Raw genomic sequence first — 22,012 nt, forward strand, 5'->3', positions numbered from 1 at the left:
GGATCATCCTTCCACTCGGTGAAGAACAAAGTCTTTCGCTGTCAGCAGTAAAAGATCAGAAGCTCTCATACGTGCTAAAACCCATCAACATAGAAAGCCATCTTTTCGAGTTCAGGGTACTAGGAAGATCCTAGCCTTAACGATGGTACAACCAAGATGTGATTAGCTCAATCGAAGTCTTAAAATCCACATGAAAGAATGATCAGCTGGACGAAGAACTGCTTCCTTTATCCCTCATGAGAGATTAGAGGGAGCCACCACCTCCAATTACACAACCTCAGTGGAAAGAACACGAGGATAGGCATACTTGTTTGCCTCCACTTTCCTACAAACCTTTTGCTCATAATTCAGGCTCATAAATGGCTGCAGACTGATGTCATGCCAATAGCTATAATCTCTTTTACAAGCAACCATCTTCTTCCGACCATAAAGCCGACGGAAGGCCGTATCTCGGTGTCTACATGCGCTCCTTCCATGGCACAAGAAGCCTCGGAAACCTCGGTGGCTAGCTCGTCGGTTTCAGCCAACAGTCGGTGGGAGATCCATGACGACTTCCCCTCCACTTGGAGCGCCATCAACCAGTGGCCTCAGTCGAGCCACCGCTCCATTTCATCATCATGCGATGAGGGCCTCTGCATCTCCAACAGCAGTTCATTCACCAACACCTATCTCTCAGGAGAGCGAGTGGAGAACCAGCTATGGAACCAAGTCCTGTTGTAAGTATTATGGCTAGTACCCATGTCCATGATTGATCCTAGTGGGGAAGAATCAAACTCTTTAGATCATGTTATGGTGCGAAAAGACTAAGATTCTTGTGACAGGGACCCTGTTCTTTAAGAGATGCTCCAAATGATGACTAGCTTGCTTATTGATCTTTGTTCTTTACATCATATGCAAAACATTCTTCTTATGACGAGAAATTAAGAGCTAAGCATGGAATCTGGATGCGGCAGAAATGTTGGGAGCGGCGGAGACATGCACAACCACCACGGCGACGGAGACAACTTCCTCCAAACGCTGACCTCTAAGGGTCCATCGAGGAGGAATCAGATGTCCAACCCTGCTTGTGATTACCCGAAGAAGTTGGACACTAGTTTCGACTTCCCAAATCCTCTCTCACTGAACACATTCGAGAAACACTTGAGCAGCTACAACGGAAGCACAAACCAAGATGAAGGAACCCCTCAGCTCGATCAACATATTGCACCATCACCATGGAGTTCTCCCATGACACCTTTTATGGTCCAGTATTCTACTTCGAGGATCACTCCTGTCAAGCATGAACTTCCTACATCACCATCATATCCCGGTAATAAATCGGTAAGAGAAAGAAGTACAAGTTATAAACCGCCCTACGGCCGTAATATTGAAGGAGAGAGCGAGCATCGAGACATGGAAGCTCCCACAGCTTTTCCACCTCCACCCAGTAATAATGTCTTTGGATACCAGTTTGGTGTTAGCAGTTTGTCGGACCTTATCTCTTTTGGTGATTGCGTAAACAGGCCATCAACGGAATTACGACCCTCACGGTCCTACTTGAGAGGTTCGGATTCATCTTATGGCAGGATACAAGGACATGATGGTTCATCTGTAAGCACGCTACACTTCTCTCCTGATTGTTTTTGTGTGATCAACTCCTATTATTTCCCTTCTGCTAAAAGGTAAAGTCCTTGTTTTACTTACAGAGTAGAGAACATGGGAAAAGTACTGGGACAACTGAAGGAAAAAAGAAGAGATCTGATGAGAATTCACAGACACAATTAAAGAAGTCCAAGCATGAGAACTCCACAGTTTCGTCTCTTCAGGTACGGCAAGAAGAGAAAATTCTGTCCATCTTCTTCTGACGTTTAGTTGTTCATCTAACTGAGTAATTAGGATGGCAAAGAAATCGATGAAAGCAAGTAATTCTCGGAATGTGCTAATATGATGCTCTGCACAACCAATTGCAGGCACCCAAGGTCAAGATGACAGATAAAATCACTTCACTGCAGCAACTTGTGTCGCCTTTTGGAAAGGTTACTACTCCGGCAATACATGTTCATATCCAGACTACAAAACCTGACCTTATTCCCATGTATTCTCTTGTTCAATTGCAGACCGACACTGCATCGGTGCTATTTGAAACGATTAACTGTATCAAGGTCTTGCAAGAGCAAGTACAGGTAACTCTGCAAACTTCTCGATGTTCCCATCTTCTGTAAAGTAAATGGTCACTGCATTAATGTTCCAGAATAGCCATAATTATTCGATAAATGACTGTTGCACGGTTCCTAGAATCGTCAATGAAATAAAAGTGGAAAGACCTGAGAACTACCGAATTATTCTGCTGAAATCTACCAGTCATATACATGTGCATGCTATAGCAGTCTTGAATCCATGAACTGAGCAGCTCTTGTGCCTCCATGCAGTTGCTCAGTAACTCGTACATGAAGTCAAGTAGAATCAAGGTACTGCAAAAAACCAGTTGAATGTTATTGCAGAATGAAAGGACTTTTAGACACTGTGAGAAGCCTGTTCCTCTGTTTCAGGATCACAGTTCCTGGGGAGAGATGAGCAAGAAGGAGAAAGCAGAGGCAGAGGCTGATCTGAGGAGTAAAGGGCTCTGCTTGGTTCCTGTTTCTTGCGTTCCGCAAGTCCACCAACAAAGTCGCGGACCCGAATACTGGATGCATGCTTTTCGAAGCTCTCTATTCCGATGACTGATTCTTTCAAGTTGAACACTGATTAGGTTGATAATGAAGGAAATATGTACCTTCATAAATGTTCTTGTGTGATTCGATATAATCATACTAAAAGCCTATCAACCTAATTTCAGTTGAGATTTATTGCTGCAGCAACTTTCAGAAAACTTCACTGGGATCTTTATGAGTGCTTTGATGGAGCTTTGTATCAATAGATGCCACAAATTTCTCAAATGTAATTCTTTTGACTGGATATCAAATGTCTCTCACACTAATGCAAGTGGTCTTAACCAATAAATCCTCAGATTTCTGCGCATTTAAGCTTTCAATGGATTTGCTTCAACTTCTTCATAATGCGGCAAACTATGTGATGTGTCTCTTGGAGTTGTGGGTGCAATAAGGTGACGGTATAATAGGAGGCCTGCGACGACGAGAATATATCATGGCCGGACGTCAAACCCTTTACCTGGAAGCTCTTCGTCGACAAAGCCAAAAAAAGGTGTTACGTTCGTTGAATCAGATAAGGATTTCGTGGACGTCCTCCTCAGCTTCCTCACACTGCCAAATGGAACTATCGTTAGCCTAACAACCCTGGGTTGCATGGATAAGCTCTACGGGATGGCAAGTGGCTCAACAAGCAGTACCCGAAGGAAGAGGCGAGCAGGCAGATGCTGCTTTTTCCGAGGAATGCATCTGCAACTGAATCCAAGAGCCTGAAGGTCAACATTGACGACACAGATGAAGTTCACTACGCCTGTTCATCACAAGGACTGCCGCCTCTATTCTCACTGTCTGTCAAACTATTACCCCAACTCCAAATGCCGGTGCGGTAAAGACATGACTGAGCAACTCCGGTTGGACAGCAAAAGGAAGTACTACTTTTTGCAAGATATGCTGCTTTCAGTTAGATCTCGTGAACAGGGTGTGTTCGTCAGAGGCACCAGATTCGTTGTAGGGGAAGATTTGGTAATATTCCCTGTGGACGACTTCTCCTGATTGCACCACAATCTTTGCATCAGCGAATGGAGCAACCTGGAACGGAAGCTGGCGAAGATTGGTCGTACCGATGTATTTAAGCAAGCACTAACCTCTTTCTCCGATCTAATGATTGCAAGGTTTACCCTGTTCTGTGCTGCTGCAGGTTCTGCAGCTTCTGAGGCGATCATTGATCTCCAGGACTCCACTCATAGATATGCTGTTGTAAAATAATGTAGCTGAGGCCTCTGGGCCGAGATCTTTGCCGGACGACGTGAAACCAACCGAGAACGGGAGTCATGATCCCCATGCTTCGGTTAAAAGACCATACGAGATCAAGAGGGAGGTTGACATAAAGGCCGTCGCAGTAAGAACGAGGTGGTGCATGCTGGAGCGAAACGAGATTTCGTTGATTTGCTCTTCATCTCCCTTACATTTCTGGTAGGCTCCTTAACGAAGCACTTGGGCGGTCAAAGTCACGTCGGTTGTCTCGATAACTTGTACGTGAGTGTCGAGTACCTACGTTCGACGTTCCGTGTAATCCCAGACATGCGAAAAGAGGCTTCCGAACCCTAAACTTGCAAAGCATTTCAGCTGTGACAGTCAAGTCGGACGAGCAGCCGAGGAAGCGTTGCAGTCTTACATGTGCAACAGCCAGCACTGCACTCGTCACCTGAGCACAGAATCGACTGCCACTTGCCCCTCGGGTTATCGAACGACCATTGCCATGGATGTAGTGAATCCTAAACAAGGCACGTACGCAGCAGAACCAGGTGGAAGCTTTTCCAAACCTCACGCACCTCATCACGGAGGAGCTTGTAGTCACCCCTTTCTCCTCCGGTGCTCTAGTTGCAGTCTGCTGGGCGACTCGTCGGCTGCGCATAAGAGACGAGGTGGGTCATGGTTTTGCAGGCTCTCACCCTGTTCAGGGACTTGCTGGCTTCGAAAACGCCGCTGACAGGTGCTTTCATATCTAGTAGCATCTGCAATGGAGCTAAGGTTGGGTAAAAGAGACGCATGGATGAAATAGCTGGGCGCTAAAAGGGTTATCATTCAGTCTGGCATATATAAGACAGCTCTCAGGCCTTGTCATCAATTAAGCAATATGAACTACTAATAAAACAAAAAGAAAACCTGTCATCAATTTGGTGCTGAGCTCCATCAAGATGCTATCGGACATGGATCATCAAGAATCACTGTACCTTGCATTTTGAGTGTTCCCAGCTTCATCACCATCCAAGTAGTCTTTCCTAATACCACTGTCATTATGAAAACTATAACATTTAGAAAAGAAACATCAAGACAAGTTGGAACTGCAGGCCAAAGGTTGCTACTCAAAACAAGTAGTAGTTATACAAGGAAACAAACCAAGACGATACTTGTTCAACCATATCGATGATAAGTCCTAGTAATTATGATTACAGTCACAGTAAATGTTTAGTTTATTCATCCAGTTTCGAACATGTAGAAGAGACCCAGTTATTCCGAGGTACAATACATAGATCTTGCACATCATACAGAATAACCAGAACAACAAAATCATGGGAGTCGTCACTGAGAGTGCCACTTGAGGGCGGCATAGGAGTGTGACCTGCAAAGCCAGAAAATAACATCAGATCTTGCTGAACTACTATGCAAACACTACATAACACCAATGTCCTCTGGTGGTTCCTATTTTACTAGCATTGCAGTGTGTCAACACAATCCGACCAACTGCCTAACAACGATAAGTTTTCTGAAGTCTTTCTTCATATGATTTTTAATCCAGTCAGTCTAGTGAACTGAAAAATCAGCAAACCCCACTGCTGGCTCAGTTATACCAAGTTTATGAGCAAGCGCAACCTTAACCGACCATTTTATTGTTTTTCATTATTAACTATCAAAAGATCCAATTGTTGAAACTAAATCAAGATATTAATTTTTTTGGTACCGGCCTCGAAGACTCCTTTTAAAATCAGCACAACATGGTACCGGCCTCGCAGCCTCGCAGACTCCTTTTACACAATATAATATGGTATACAATGATTGTCAAATTCTAAGTCAATTACAGCAAGTTTAAGAAAAAAGGACAATAATTAGTGGAAGGATGTTGAGACATAATTTGACAACATCAGCAGAGTAAAACAACTCAATAGATCCATTGCCCAGCAACTCTGACTAAAAAGATTTCTGAACCACATGACCCAAAAGGTATAAACCCGAGTAACTAACAGCAATCCTGCCATGGCATAAATTCCAACGCAATCCATCATCCAACTTATAAATATCACAGTTTTCCCTATCCAAAAACTTTATCTAAGTTTACGATTATAGAAACAATTGGAGCATACCTATCAAAATTTTCTTTGTAGGTAATACCACTAACAACGACACGGAATAAGAAGATTCAAAGCAGAAACAGTAGTTTTTACAAATGTCCAATATAACATGCAACAACACTTATCTATAGAACATACCCTTGTTCCTTGAACTTCAGTGAGGACTAACAGAAAGAGTCAACTCCCTGTTTTCCCATTTTCAGCACATCCTCAGGTGAAAGTATTTTGATATACCAAACATTATTCACAAAGGACCTGCATTGTAATGTCAAATGTCCAGTTAAACAATAAAAACTTAAATTCCAACCTATGCAATTACATAGACAGCAATGGCCTTAAACTCCATTTTAACATACTCAAATCCTGACAGATTATCTGCCATTCACTAAGATACAAAGTTTGGACTGAGAACTGTGCTTAAAAAGGTAACTGATTTTAGTGGGTTATGCAAAGAAACATCATGATGGGATGTACAGATATTTCATTTTTATGTTCAATTTTGATATCATATGTTTATTGCTTCTATAGAATCCATAAAGCACGAGCATTTACATTTCTGGCAAACATGAATGTATTGACATTGGCAGGAAGCATATTTACTGGATAGTGATAAGTTATGCAGACAAATTCTGACTGGAATGACAGGACACCAAGCTTAGTATTTTCAGTACTGACTCAGAGAAAGTTTATTCTGTGAGTACTTGCATGGATTTTATTGTAGAGGAGGCATTTGACAGTTGCATGAAGGTTTGATGTTAACCTGAACCTTACATTATACTGGTGGTATTGTCCTACCTTAGTGATACTAGACCTGCAAGTGCTCGATTTTATGTTTAGCTACCATGACTTACAACTACCTGGCAGACACAGCACGTTGTACATTGGATAAGTGCCCCTTTCCAAATCCAATTGATAAATGGCTGCCGATCTTATTGAACTTTATCTTGTTGATCTATGGGAGTGAAATCATAACTATTAAACAAGGCAACAAATAATGTTGCCACATGCTACAATAAACTACAGGCGTACAAAATAACACAAACAAGAAAAACAAACGTATGATCTTCTATGTAAATTTACTGTGGACAACGGGCACCCTAAAAGGTAATATGAACTCCAAAATAAGAACTAGAAAAGAATTTTTGAATTTGCTCATATCACCGCATGGCTCAGTGATCTGCATGTCAGCCTCTGTTATATGGTCGTGTCAAGGCAAAAGACATGGCCAAATTGCATCAGCAACAGAAAGCATGGACAGGATACACACTATGTCACTAGAAAGATTAAATCAGCTACTGTATAAATCAATCCCTTAATTGGCTGACTTATTTTCGAACATCTGAAGGAAAATGACTTCTAATAGATAAAAAAATTCTTAACAAAAATATTATAGAATGAAGTTCTTTCTAATCTCAAAACAAGTGACACATCTTAATGGCCCTCAGTTGATGAACCTTTTTAAGACCCTCTCCTTCCCTTCCCAAAAATAGACTTTAAATGACAAGAATGAGAAAAGCTGGCCAATATTTTTTCACATGCAAGGTGGCAAAATTGCCAAGTAGACACAGGCAGAAGAGATGAACTTGAGTACAGGTCATACTGAACTAGTTCTAAGGGAGTAATCACTTCTATTTCTTTCTGCATTTCATTTACCATGACAACTAGAATGTTCAAATCAGGAATTTCACTTCCAGTTTTCGACCTTAAATGTCTTGCTTGTTAAACCTGAGGAAATGAGTGCATGCCTCTTTGTTCTTGGTTCCAGTTGAACCTGAGGAGTACTCTATTTCCTGGGCACATCCAAACTAGAGAGATGAATAAATTGTCTTAACTTTCATATGCAAAAGCATAAACAAAAATGCCTATAGGTACAGCAAATAGAAAATAATTCCTGGATTATTTTTTAATCGAGAAATCTGGATCAGGAGAAAATAAAATAAAAGAGGTGACTAATGATAATGCAAAGCAATACAATCTTCATAGTTCAAACATGAAGAAGAATCGAATTAGCTAAACATCTAATTCAAACAAATGTAAAACCAAAATTGATTTAGTAAAGAGATAAAAAAAGAAAGAGGTCATATAACATGAACTCTCCATTCCCTAACATTGACATGGAGCTCCAACAAAAAACTATTGGTTGGGAAGTTGTCCTATACTCCTAAGAATATTTGTATCTTTTTGTATTATTAATTTTGGACAGATGTTTCTTGATCATATCCTTGACAAAATGAGACATAACTGATGCTCCCTAATTTTGTCTTCACTAGTATCTTGCTGATTCCTAGCAAGACCATCAAAGGAAGCACATTTCATTCTTTCACCAAAACACCTTGGTGTTCGACCTCGAAAAAAAATACAGAAGGCTGATACACACAATTTAGTTTATTCTAAATATTGAAACATGAAATCATAGGGTAGATTGACAAGTAATTGCATATGCATCTACCAGTGTGGTACTTTGTAACTAAACAATATTTAAATGTTTCAAGTAACTTCTTACTCCCATGGGTCGTCTCCAAGGAGAAGCACATCGTTCTCCCTGTCGACAAATACAAGCTGCCAGCCTGATCTAAGAGGATCCTCCAATAGACCCTCAATACCAAACATCTGACCCAGCTCCTCGCGTAGTTCCTCGTAGTTGCTGAACCGGGAGATATCTAGAGACCTCCCAACCGATCCTGACTTATAAACCTATAAGAGAAAACAGAGTATCTTCGGTTAACAGAAAAAAAGAATATTCACCTTATGTACAGCTGAGTGCATATGGTGCTTTGGAAAGGGCAATCTGACGTAGTGGGCATTTGATGCAGCTAAAAACTTTGCTCTTACCTTCACAAAGGTTTGGGATTGCAGATCAGTCTCTCCTGCACCTTGTAGTAAGCTAGGCGAGTCATCTAAATACCCATAAAAAGAATTCTGGAAACATGAACTAGTGTATGGCATTGTTGACACATCATTCACAGTTCCTGAATTCGATAATGCACTATTTAGCAGAGAGGAGGAATCTTTGCTAAAACCAAAAAGGGTGCAAGTCTGGGTATCTGTGAAATTATCATTTCCCACAGTACTGTTCTTAGAAGGAAATGATGAAAGGAGAGTTGCACCATCAAAAGAGATCATTTGTGACTTCGTAAAATTTAGTTCCCATGATTTCTGACCAGGATGACTTATCATGGATTGATTGAGTCGTGGATAGTTGGAACCACCAACATTTCCTTCACGGTAAGCAGATCCTAAGATATCCTGGTCAGAAATTGGTGTGGGAACTGAGGAGAAATTTAAACTAGAATCAGGAATGGTTGAGTTTTCAAATAATGGAGAGGGCAAAGCAGATTGCCGCTGCACATGATTGTTATGCATTGTAAATGCCTGTGTATAAACATTTGCTTCTTGAGGCAGCTGCTTTTGTTGTTCAGTATGCGGTGGCTGCAACTGCTGGTATGGGACTGGATGTCTATGGTTTTCTGTTAAGCATTGTGGTTGAGGATTAACAATCTGCTGTTGATTGTCTTGAGGCTTGAATAGTGAACTGGATGTGCAGGATTGTTGAAGAAATTGAATTGGTTGTTGATTTTGTAGAAATTGCTGCTTCAGAATATCCCCACATCGTATGTCCTGAAAAGCTAGAGGACACATGGCTTGGTACTGATCAAACTCACTTCCCAACAGCAATGTTTCATGCCTCTGCTGGATCCAAGGACCCGTACCAAGTGATGGGAGGTTCAATGAGTACATGCCTTGATCAACAGGAACCCCCCTCGGCCACATGAAAGTATTAAACTCTTCTCTATTGTCTGAAAATGAAAGTGTAGATAAATTAGAATGTCAGAAGCAATATAAAATATTTGTATTTTCTGACATCTTCAAGAAGAATTCAACCATAGTTATCACCACAAACAGTATGTAGAATGATGTATCCTCAAAATATTACATATTTGCCTCTAGAAACAGTACCCGTAGCTATTAACAGTAGCTACAGGATACTGCATCATAGTATGGCTCCATAATTTTTCAAGATACAAAGCAATTGTTTTTATGAGTCACATAATCATACACCAAGAAATAAAATAATAACATAAAACCATCTCCATTTTGTTGTTCCTCTTTAACAAAGCATGACAAGGCCAACCAAAGCAATAAAGGATCAAATAAGAAAGAATGCATTAGAACATACCATGAGGAAAGGAAGCTCCAGGATGCCAAGAACGTCTAAGGCCAATAGGGAACAATGAAGGGTACATGGGAAACGTAGTTAAAGGTTCAATTTCCCACAGTGATACTCTGCGCTGTCTTTCACCTGCTGTGGATTCATCCCAACCAACCTGCAAATGCAATTACTAAAATCCCATATTAGTTCAAACAAATACTTTTTTTTTTTGGAAGGGTGGAGCAACTTGAATACTAAGACCTTAATTCTTGGCAAGGAAAAGTAATAAAGACTTAGTGAACCTCTGAATACCATTCAGATATAAAATTTAAAGTAGCAAAGTCCAGAGCAACCAAAAAAATGATAGCAGTGGCTACAACTTCCAACCTACTAGGTATCAAGCTAAAATCCAAGAATGGCAGGATGATAAGCTATTAGGTGCCAATCTTCTAAGTTCTAAAACATACTCTATTCTACCATCATGAGACTCCTTTAGTACAGCCTTTTGGATAAAAAAGAAGTGGCACGGTGAGTAAAATAAGAGTGTTAACGATCAACTTAAGCTTCTAAATGTTCTAACAGAACCACAGCCATACATCAGTTACTTGACTTCACTACCTCACAGCAATCTTGCAGTGCTATTGCAAAGTAGGACTACGATATCAATATCTTCATTCAGAAGTTGAAAGGAATAAAACAAAAGGGTGACTAATAACCCTTACACAACAACATGAACCTGGTACATAGGTCTGCGTCTATATATAAACAGAAACAAGTACGGAGTTGAGCTATCATCATAGCGGATGGATTAAGGCTCAGTTTTATCACCTTAGAATCAATCATGGAGGATCATGAGAGCTCCAAATTGAAGGTTGACTCCGTTGAACATGAATTAAGATATTTAGACTAAACTTTGAAAAATATTTAGAAATGCACATCATCATGGACCAAGAAATAAGCTGTTTTAATCACCTACAATATATTATGATAGGATCAATATTCAATAGTATTTTGAATTGTGTGTATTTATCTAACAATAAATAGATCATGATCAATCATTTGGATGATTAATAAAATAGGCTTATATCACATGTTTTTGCATAAATGCAATTTACGCCATGCATTTTTTTGTTAGTTTGGTGAATATCTAAATTTATCAGAATCACATGAATTTTGATAAATGTATTAATCTATCATATCCAATGGTATGATCTCTGATTTAGAGCCTTCATGATTGATTTGGAGGTCATAGGATAGAGGCAAATTACAGTTCAAGTCATAGACATTTACACACATATTAAAATAATAACAACACAAATACTTACCTGGACAGTTCTCCAATGAGAATTCGGCCAACGAACAGGATCCAAGTCACTTATGCCAGTGATTGTTCCCATATACCTTCAGACAACATAAATCATAAATAGGAATATTAAATATGTTTCAGACATGAACTGGCTACCACATAAAACACAAACCAATCATTTTAATGCAATCCCATAAGATCACATTTCTTAGCCTCCCACAATTTAAAATTCATATACTCTTATTATAAACACAAATGAGAGGAACTATAAAAAAAACAATGTTTAACCACAAATGGGAAGAACTATAAAAAGCAATGTCATCTTAATACAATCCTGTAAGATCACATTTCTTATGGAACAAAAAGCTGAAATTCATATATTCATAACCACAAATAAGAGGAACTATAAAAATAAGTATTTGGCAAATACTGTTGGTTTATTATATTACCTACGAACGCTTGATTCCTCGGTCTCAAAAAGCATACGGAATCTCATCCCAACTGATACACGTACGTGGAATACTGCTTTAATATACTTAGAAAGAGGTATAACAAACTCTGATGGACTGGCCCTGTGAAAATTGCATCCATAAAAGCTATAACACAAGCTCCTACAATATAAAGAGAGTGACCAACACAATGTACTATGATGGTAATAGATACCTTGGATTATAAAATATGGTAAAACGACTATTTGTAGCAGCAGCATGAGCAGCTGCAGCAAGGAGTCCAATGTGCATGCTGTCACTTGATAAAACTGATGATGGTGTTGAAGTTTGTGGCCGATTAGCATGCCTTATTCCCAACAAAAGCTGGTTCTTTTCATTCCTAACAAGAAAAAGAAAAAAATCAAAGTCATAACACATATAAATTGAAAAGAAAGGGAGACAGGCTTTCCATCTTGTGCCACATTTAGCATGGAAGAAATGGATAAGGAAATTAAGTTAACCAAATAAAAAGAACAGAATCCCCAGCAACAAGTCTCTTGGCACTGACGAACACACTCCAGCCTGTAGTGAGGAGATGCCTTTTTGGTTGACCTGTGGTAAAGAAAATGATTGACAATAAAATTCTAATGATGTTACAATAGTTATAAGAAGAAATAGGAACAAAGAAACTAGATTGTTCATTTGCAGTTGCTTTCAATAAATCACGCAAAATACACACAATTTTTGTTTAATATATGATGTTAAAGTCTTCTACCAATAAAAAGCAAGACATCTCTTAAAAAGAAATATACTCAAAATAGCACAGAGACAAAAAATGACAAAGCAGACACCCTCTGATGCACAATATTACAGTGGAAAGTTTATAGGGACTATCTAAACGGGAGAGGAAAGGATCCAAATGATGTGTCTATGATTGAAGTGACCCAAGGCCCAATTTCTCAACTTCGGAGACGTCATGCTCTTTAAAAGAGCCTACAGAAAGCATTCTGAAGCAGCAGTGAGATTGAAAATGGGATATCTTGGCTACAACTTGATTTTGTGGATTGTCTGCTGCAGGTGATGAGGTTGCTCACAGATACAAGCAGCAAGTGCATGAGTCAAGCTGTGGAGAGAAGATTAACACACCATTTGTTTGTTTGATGTAAAATGCCAGAATGTAGTATCATGACAGGAAGAATAGAGGTGATCGCCTAAATAGCACATTCAGATAGCTCAACTAAGAGAAATTGATTGGGTTACCATCAAGACCATAAAAATTACATACTCCAAATAATTTTCTTGCCGAAGAATAGTTGGGACTATAATGCCAACAGGAGTAAAAAAAATGAATGATGCTAAACATCAGAATTCTTTCATGTTCAAGAAGCATGAAGTGGATCCTTTTCACTTAAACACAAAAAAGAAAACAACGAATAAAATAGCAGTCAACCTAAGGAACTTCTGTTTCAATGGCCAGAGGAATGATATTGAGCAACTGAAGCCATGGAAGGGCATCCTAGGTTCGGATCCAATCGAACTAATGCTTCTAAAACATGAATCAAAGGAAGGTCTCATCCTTGACTAGGTAATTGTTTATTCTATCAACATGTGGTGAACGCTCCCTTGTTTAATCAGCAACTGCATTGACAGTTTCTTGAAAGTTAGTAAAGTAATTCTAGATAGATGTTTAATGGGGACAGATCATCAAAGTATCCTTCCTTTTGCTCAAGGTCTTACATACCGATGTGTACCGCCCGGTACGGGCGGTACGTACCGGTCCGAGAGGCGACCGGTACGCGGACCGCCCTCTACCAGGCGGTACACCAAAAAAAGTCTGTATCGGGCGGTAACGGTCGAAATTTCGACCGTTACCGCCCGATACCATTCGGTATCGGTCGATTTCAACTGTTACCGCCCGATACCACTCGGTAACGGTCGAAATCGACCGGTACCACTCGGTAACGGTCGAAATCGACCGGTACCACTCGGTAACGGTCGAAATCGACCGGTACCACTCGGTAACGGTCGAAATCGACCGTTACCACACTGTAGCAGTGCTACAGTGCTCCAACGGTCAATTTGACCGTTAGAGCCATTTCTCCTCCTATTTAAAGTTTAAACCTCTCCCCTATTTCATTCTACTCTCTTAAACTCTCTCTCAAACATTTCTTTTCTCTCATAAACTCTATAAAACAACGATTTGTGAATTCAATCGAGGCAAATTTGAGAAGATTAAGAGGAAGAACTTTCTAATCAAGAGGTATGTATTCGTTTTCTTTAATTAGAGAGTAATTAAGATATTTAAGATTATGATTAGTCTTTTATACATAGTAAGTATTGAATACTATTTATCATAGTAAAATAAGTTTAATTAAATTTTATTAAAGTTATTTAATGCTGTGATTAGTTATTTTAATGATGATTTAATCGAAATTTGTTTGATTTTATATCAATTTAATGTCTTTAATACCTATTAGGGTATTTGTCATGTTTATAGTGGTGAAAGAGAAGTAATTAGTAAAAAAAATAACTATATTAATCATATAATTAGTGTAGATAAATGATAATTTTATCATAATTTGAATTTTGAATCATATTAGATTAAAATTACATATTTAATGTTTCTTTTATGTGTTTAACATATATATGATAATAAAATAAGTTTAATTATGTTTTATTAAAGTTATTTAATACTGTAATTAGTTATTTTAACGATGATTTAATCAAAATTTGTTCGATTTTATGTGAATCCAATATCTTTAATATCTATTAGAGTATTTGCCATGTTTATAATGTTGAAAGAGAAATAATTAGTGAAAAATTAACTATATTAATCACATAATTAGTGTATCTAATGATTTTAATACTTCTTTTATGCATGTAACATATTTATGACAATAAAATATGATTAGTTATGTTTTAATAAAATTACTTAATATTGTGATTAGTGATTTATGATCGATATTTGGTCAATTTAATATGTTTATACTTTATAGTTTATTTGATTTAAATTTGATAGGATCATGGCACCAAAGGAACAGTCACACGATGATGCATGGGTTCATGCCCGAAAGCTAGATGGAAACCGTCATCATTGGCAATGTATTTATTGTGACTACATTGGTAAAGGTGGAGGAATAACTCGAGTGAAAATGCATTTGGCTGGTGGATATCCTGATGTTGCAAAATGCAAGAAGGTTCCAACGGAGATCCGTAAATTATTTCAAAGCAAGATTAAACAAGCAAAGGAAGATGCATTAAAAAAGAAGGCAAGAGTTGAGGAAGAATATCATAGGGCTACACAGGAACCAGTTTATGATCATTATGAGGGTTGCGGCGATGACGTCGACCCGGATCTCACAGCTGGGATTCGTGCATCATTGGAGCATCAGTATACGATCGATGAAGCAATGAGGCATCGACGACATGACTCACAATTAGAGCATGGCAGTGGTAGTGGAATCCAGAGGTCAACCAGCATGAGACAACCAACTGCTCCTTCTCAGTTAGGTCGAACTAGTAGCATGAGGTATGGTGGACTCCGTGGTTTTATGAGAGGTCTTGGCAGGAGGTCCGCACCAGATATTGTTCATATTGATCCGCAAGCCTATCCCCCACAAACAGCGAAACAGACACGGATTGACGATGCATACACAAAAGAAAAAAAACGGGATATTGAGAAGGCAATCTCAAAATGGTTCAACTTTCATAGGATTCCAGCCAACACAGCCCAAGGTCCATATTATCAGAGCATGATCTCCTCTATTCAAAAGTCTGGCACGGGGATCCAACCTCCAACACCGAAGGAGATTTACGGCGTGTACTTAGATGAGGATGTGGCAGAACTAAAGGATTAGATCAAATCCTTCAAGAGGCAATGGGATGAATATGGGGTGACATTGATGTGTGACAGTTGGACAGGACCAACAAGAATGAGTATCATCAACTTTCTTGTTTATTGCAATAGAAGAGTGGTGTTTCATAAGTCCGTTAATGTTTCTGAAAAGATCTAAGATGCAAACTACATTGAGAGCTTGATGGACACTATGGTAGAGGAGATTGGACCACAGTATGTTGTCCAAATAATAACCGACAATGGAGCGAATTTCAAAAAGGCCGGTTTGCAATTGATGGAAAAAAGAAAAACTTTGTTTTGGACTCCATGTGCAGCTCATTGCATAGATCTAATGCTGAAGGATATTGGTGAGTTGGATGCGGTCAAGAAATGTGTAGCTCGAGCACAATCAATTACAAAGTTTATATATAATCATCATTGGGTCCACGCATTAATGCAAAAGTATGTAAATGGTGAGATACTTCGATCTGGAATTACTCGGTTTGCTACCAATTTTATTGCATTAAAGTCATTACAGCAAAAAAGGCATGGCTTGAAGGCAATGGCTAGCTCACAAGAGTGGTCTGAATCCAGATATTCGAAATTGAGTGATGGAAAGAAGATAGAAAAGGCCATTCTTTCCTCTAGATTTTGGGAGACTATAGCAGAAATCATAAAAGGTGTGGAACCACTTTATATTGTCCTCCGTAAGGTCGATATGGACAAGCGTCCACAAATGCCGTATCTTAAATATATGCTGATTTCAGCAAGAGAGGAGGTCAGGAAAGCATTCAAAGATGATTTTAAGGCCGACCAATACGTACGAATCATTGATCGTCGGACTGAAGTTCATATGGATCAAGATATCCATAATACAGGTAAATTCATATTCAGAAATATTTAATTTATTATTATTTAGATAATAAAAAATCATACTAACAAAATTATATTTTGTAGCGTATTATCTAAACCCGGTAATTCAATATCGATATGCTCTCGGAACGCAAAATAATTTCCTAACGACACTACGAAATGTTATATATCGACTCTTGCCAAACACTACCGAGGCAGCCGATGCTCTTATGGAGGGTCGATTATTTCGAGAAACAGTTGGTTCATTCTCCGACGTTGTAGCTGTATCATGCCGTTACACTATGGATCCTGGTGAGGAAAAGTTATGCATATTGATTATCAATTATATTTAATGTTAATTATTTGTTATGCTAATAAAATATTATTTATATCTTTTTGCAGTCGAGTGGTGGTTACAATTTGGAGGCGATGCACCACATTTAAGGAAGGTTGCCGTTCGTGTACTTTCACAGCAACAACATCTAGTGGTTGCGAACGTAATTGGTCAACGTTTGCATTGATTCATACGAAGGTCCGCAACAGACTCTCCTACAGACGGTTAGAGAAACTAGTATATGTCCATTATAACATGCGGCTAAAATTACGATGTGCTGAGTTGGATAAGGAGCCAGAGGAACCAGATATTGATCCCATTGACCTTCAATTCTACAACGAAGATTCAGAGACAATTTTAGATTGGGTTGAAGCAGCAGAGAACCAAGAGGATCCTCTACTTGATGAGGCGGGAGATCCTCAGCGTCCTTCACGTTTTATCACCGAGGCATTAGAAGAAGAAGAAGCACAACCCCAACAGGTAGAAAATCCCCCTCGATTACAACATGGTATGAGTCAAACTGCTCGAGGAACTACCGATACCCAACGGTCACACTCGTCCGCCCAACGTGCAAAGGCAAAGGGGAAGGCAGTAGCATCAGTTGCATCGTTGGAAAGAATCGAGTCAGGTGACGAGACACCTTCACAATCACATTCTCTTTCTCGCTCGGTCCAGAGACATGACAGCAACACGAGCAGTAGTGCCTCAACAGATGATGGCGGTGATACCGGGCAGTCGTTGGTCTCGTCTGCACAACTTGAGGGTGGTGAATGGACTGAGGAGCAATATTTTACACATGCCACTCAAGATTCAGATCATGGAACTCGACAAGGTACTGGTCAAGTTTATGCGCGGAAGGGAAAGGAGAAGGGGAAGGGGAAGGGGAAGGCAGTGGATGAATATGAACAAATGCGATAGAGCATACATGATATAGACACAGAAAGAGACTCTTCGTATTCACAGCCATCGTATAATGAAGAATCATATGGGCAACAACAGTATGGTGATAGTTGGTCATCCTTCTCTGAGCAACAACATGATACAGAACAACACCAATATATGCCTCAAGAGCTGCCTCGGACAAATATGATTTATGACGATCAATCTACGATCAGTACCACATTGATGCATCAATGGCATACGGTGTATCAATACACTATGTCATGGGATCAATTTCATGATTAGGTCCAACAAACGTATCATATTGATATGTATCGGATCGAGGACCCCGATCCACCACCCGTGGAGGCCCGTCGTTCGTTTTGGTGGTAGAATTAACAATCAGGTATATCTAGATATATGATTATTTAATTCATTTGAATTTTAGAGTTTATATTGTAACAAAATAGTCTAACAATTCAATTGATTTTTCTATAGATATTTCAATCTATAACGAGCTGAAATACGAACCTCGAACAAGACTACCTCAAAGCCCGAAAAAGATATGTGATGCTATTTTTACCTAATTTACATTGATTTTGCTAAACTTATACTATTACTATATTTATTTATAACTTGAAAACTCTATCCTAACTTTTTTTTAATTTTCAGGTATTTTCGGAGGGATAAATCGGTGAAATCAGGTGTACCGAGCGGTACACCTCGGTATACCGCTCGGTACGCCGTACCATACCGTACCGAACCAGCATCGAAACGCCGGTACGGTACGGTACGGCGAACCTAGTTTTGCTAGTGACTCCTCATAGAACACTTTTCTGAACTGACTCATTTGAAACAGTTCATTTGTAACCAAATTTATTTGGCTATTGAAAAGGTATCTAAGATAGTTTTGCCAAACTCTTTTCTCTCTCTTCTTTCTTAATTTATAAAATTTGCAATAGCCATTCTGTCTGATATATAAAGAATTATTTACTATTTGAAGAATGAAAAACTTCCATCATCTATCATTTTTATTTACTATTTGAAATTTTAGATCTTTGGGTTGTCTTGGAGAATAAGTTGCTTGCCATTTGTTTAACTTCCATCATTCAAACAAAAAAGTCATTTCCTAACTACAAAGCTGACAGGAATGGTCTACGGGCTGTCATATTCTAGATATTACAACACTTGCCTTTTTCTAAATTACAATTATAACATAACCAAACTTCAGTTTTCTTGACCATACAATCAAATTTCTGTACAACTCTAGGGTCCATCAACAAGCTTGAAAGCCTCAAAAGTATCTTTTTCAAATATAAAGTGAGGTGAGGGCATGTTCTGAATCCAAGGGAAGTTCTAGAAATTGGCTCAAGCTTATAACTACCACAAAATATAAGCATTAGAAATTTGCAAACCACAATAGTTAAGCTTACGCAAGCTAGTGTCAGCCTAAAGTTGTTTCCAGTAATTTGGCACCAATATGTACATGCAAACACCTTGGTCATCTAAAGCCAATTCAGATGTACCTTGCTAACTAAGGATTTTTGTCTGTGACATTGAGTTGCAAGTATAAATTTTAAAAATAAATTTATAATTAAGTTATATTCAGTAAAAATATTGGCTGAGCACAATTCAAATTTTTTGTAATTGCCCTCGGTCTATGCCATTAGAACTAAGTCTATCAACAGAAGCATGAACTACAGAGAATATACAGCATCAAAATAGGTTCAATCACCTCGGAAAATATGCCTAAACTTCCATTCAACATCATGAAGGTCACGAGCAATAAGCTCCTGTGCTGGAGGCTGCTGAGAGAAATCCTAGAATCAATGAGACAGAAGTCATTACTAACTTTTATACCTGGCGTTTCCAATAAATTTCCAAGAGATATTAATACAACTTGCTCATGACCATCGCACCAGGGGCGGAAAGACTTTTTCAGCTGCACGACGAGGTACAGAAAAACCTCCATGTGTACTTGTATCACTCGCTGTCAGAGTCTTGCAGAAATAGTTCGTTGGTTGCTTGCTCGCAATGCCCATCTCCATAGGAAAATAAGCATCTTTCTGCTCTTCCTGCAGATATTGTGGCATGTTCCAGAGGTCCTAATAAGAAAATACAGTATAGTTGCTAGTAAACAGTTACAATTCAGATCAAACTTACGGGACTTAGAGGCTGCAGGGTCATCTGAGCATAAACTTCATCTGTTTCCGCATCTGCCTGCAATACGTACAGCCACTCAAATCAGAAATTGACAATATATAGATATGTAGATCAGAATAAATAAGTGCAAGAACGAACGTGCAGCGTCACGTTATGGAGCTGGCAGAGCAACTGAGGCAGCAAGCTCGGGTAATTGGGGATATGGCCCTCGACTTCCTTGTTCGTCGATGCAGCGACCTTGATGAAAACCCGTCATCATTAAACAGAAAGTGTACCAACCTCCATTTGTCAAGGAAACGTATCAACGGTTCAATCTTTCACCTGCTCACTGTGACCCTGAGGGAAGTAGACCACTCGAGTACCGGCCGTCGGCAAGCAAACCAGCGGCCCGGCACAGGCGTGCCAGAGCTCCGAATCCAAACATCTCTTCTCCTCCTCTAATTCAACAATGAGAAAACAACCTTCATTTTTCAGAAACAGAGGTAAGAATGGAAGCAAGATCGAAGGCAACATAAAAAAGATCACCTTCCGGTGCTTGCTGGCTGATACCAACAGTGGAAAGCTTCATCTTATCTCTGCCAATCCGATCATTTCCTCCACTGCAAATGCATTCCCTCTCCAACCTAAAATCGTAAGAACCACTACTTGATGTCAAGGAACAATAAAAAGCCACAGCTTTAAGATCGAACCAACAACAGAACTAGGGTTTCAAAACCTAATCAAGCCATCAACACTCCTAGCCAAGTCGATACCGTAAACTAAAGAAACGTCACCAGAAGAAGCAACGGTCGTCGAAGCTAGACTTCGCCGCAAGAATTATTCGACAAAAACCCAGGTTTCTTGGACCCAGGAGTTCATCCGAGCTCGGAGGAGCTCTCGTCCCTCGAAATCGTCATGCCGAGCTCCCCAGCAATCTGCCAAACCCAAAGAAGGAGAGGAGACGAGACGATGGCAGATAAATCTTCGGCAACAAATTAAAAACCTCTGTACTCGCTCTTTTGCCTCTTCGGGCTTCCAACTTTACGCAGAAGAAAAGCAAAAGGGTAAAAAAGAAAGAAAAATCTTCGCTTTTATTCCCATCGCTATCTCTCCTCGCGAATCGCGACCAGACCGCTCGCGCTCTCGTACACGCTTTTTTTTTTTTCCGACAATTCTCCCCCAAAGAAAACGCTTCTAAATAACCGAAATCTTTAAGGGCAACATCCACTTACCCATGGGATCGGACTCGACGTGTGCCCGTGTATCGAATGGACAAGAAGTGACCCACATGAAATCGCCTGAGCGGGTACTCGACGAAACGAGTATGCGTGGAATTTTCGATTTGAAACCACTATTATTTTTTTCTGAAATATTTTATCCCGAAGGAGAGCTTTAAGACACGTCCGTCACCTACCCTCTTCAGCTACCCAATGATAAGTGGAACGTGTTTGTCGGGCCCGACCGGGGTCCACCTGCCGTCACCAAGAACTCACGACTCGGGGGGCGAGGACCACCGGTGGCAAAGAGGAAGGAGATCTACGCCGTCCGTGGGTGAGACAGACGGATCAGGGCCCGTCGATGGGCAATGACCGACGTGGCAGGAAAGGGTCGCTGTCGCATCCGTACGGTCTTCGCCTTCGAGGTGGGCTCCAGCTAATCTTTTATGGCGGAAATGCCCCAAAACTTTTTCCCGAATCACGAAAGAGGGCAGCCGTCTCTCATGCGGATTACGACCGACGAGTGGGGCCCCCGTCCCTGCACGAATTATTGTACTGCTCCTCGGCCCCACATCCTGAGAAGCGAGGGACGAAGCGGGCGGCTCCAACGAAAGGGTGAGATTACCGCAGGGGCGGTCGGAGCGGGGCCGCCGCATCAAATCCAAATCTTCCTTCATCATCATGGTTCCTCCTCACAGTCCCTCGCGAGATTTTTATTTGTATGACTACTACTACTACTACATAAACACCTGTCTTCGATCTCAAGCATATAGAAAACATTAGTATATAGCAAATTAAATAGTTAGTGAATTATAATTTGATATTTGCGATAGCATAAGAAACTCCATATTCCTAACGGTAGACGTTACAATTATTGGATCCCGTGGCGCAGGGG

At 39.9% G+C, this 22,012-nt stretch overlaps 2 protein-coding genes across 5 annotated transcripts; one reads left to right on the plus strand and one right to left on the minus strand.

Moving 5' to 3' along the window:
• Positions 1-314: 314 nt before the first annotated feature.
• LOC103983417 (uncharacterized) lies at positions 315-2,987 on the plus strand. The gene is made up of 7 exons (XM_009400632.3): positions 315-716; positions 954-1,590; positions 1,686-1,805; positions 1,950-2,015; positions 2,097-2,162; positions 2,409-2,447; positions 2,529-2,987. Exons 1-7 carry the CDS (start codon positions 379-381, stop codon positions 2,697-2,699), a joined length of 1,437 nt encoding a protein of 478 aa, XP_009398907.3. The 5' UTR covers positions 315-378; the 3' UTR covers positions 2,700-2,987.
• Positions 2,988-4,963: 1,976 nt separating this feature from the next.
• On the minus strand, positions 4,964-21,050 carry LOC103982691 (auxin response factor 12-like). Of its 4 annotated transcripts, none has more exons than XM_009399681.3 (16): positions 20,695-21,050; positions 20,447-20,544; positions 20,243-20,358; positions 20,060-20,158; positions 19,922-19,978; positions 19,678-19,833; positions 19,494-19,578; positions 12,380-12,470; positions 12,094-12,258; positions 11,880-12,002; positions 11,450-11,525; positions 10,152-10,299; positions 8,807-9,771; positions 8,478-8,668; positions 6,113-6,229; positions 4,964-5,247 (listed from the first exon to the last, which is right to left on the minus strand). In XM_009399681.3, the coding sequence occupies exons 2-15, from the start codon at positions 20,487-20,489 to the stop codon at positions 6,139-6,141; spliced, it is 2,406 nt and encodes an 801-aa protein (XP_009397956.2). In that variant the 5' UTR covers positions 20,490-20,544; positions 20,695-21,050; the 3' UTR covers positions 4,964-5,247; positions 6,113-6,138. The 4 variants fall into 4 exon arrangements, with proteins under 4 accessions (XP_009397956.2, XP_009397957.2, XP_018680638.2 ...); XM_009399682.3 differs by having other exon boundaries at positions 20,674-21,050; XM_018825093.2 differs by having other exon boundaries at positions 20,637-21,050.
• Positions 21,051-22,012: the final 962 nt, after the last annotated feature.

This window comes from Musa acuminata, chromosome BXJ2-4 (genome assembly GCF_036884655.1).
Source record: "Musa acuminata AAA Group cultivar baxijiao chromosome BXJ2-4, Cavendish_Baxijiao_AAA, whole genome shotgun sequence".
Classification (NCBI taxonomy): domain Eukaryota; kingdom Viridiplantae; phylum Streptophyta; class Magnoliopsida; order Zingiberales; family Musaceae; genus Musa; species Musa acuminata.

Excerpts from the sequence above, each read along its gene's own strand:
- LOC103982691 (XM_009399681.3), bottom strand. The coding sequence starts at position 20,489 with ATGAAGCTTTCCACTGTTGGTATCAGCCAGCAAGCACCGGAAG. Across the intron at positions 10,300-11,449 it reads CTCATTGGAGAACTGTCCAG|GTTGGTTGGGATGAATCCAC; the intron begins GTAAGTATTTGT and ends TTGCATTTGCAG. Across the intron at positions 6,230-8,477 it reads CTTGGAGACGACCCATGGGA|GTCCTTTGTGAATAATGTTT; the intron begins GTAAGAAGTTAC and ends ATTACAATGCAG.
- LOC103983417 (XM_009400632.3), top strand. The coding sequence starts at position 379 with ATGCCAATAGCTATAATCTCTTTTACAAGCAACCATCTTCTTCCGACC. Across the intron at positions 1,591-1,685 it reads AAGGACATGATGGTTCATCT|AGTAGAGAACATGGGAAAAG; the intron begins GTAAGCACGCTA and ends TTTTACTTACAG. Across the intron at positions 2,016-2,096 it reads TTGTGTCGCCTTTTGGAAAG|ACCGACACTGCATCGGTGCT; the intron begins GTTACTACTCCG and ends GTTCAATTGCAG.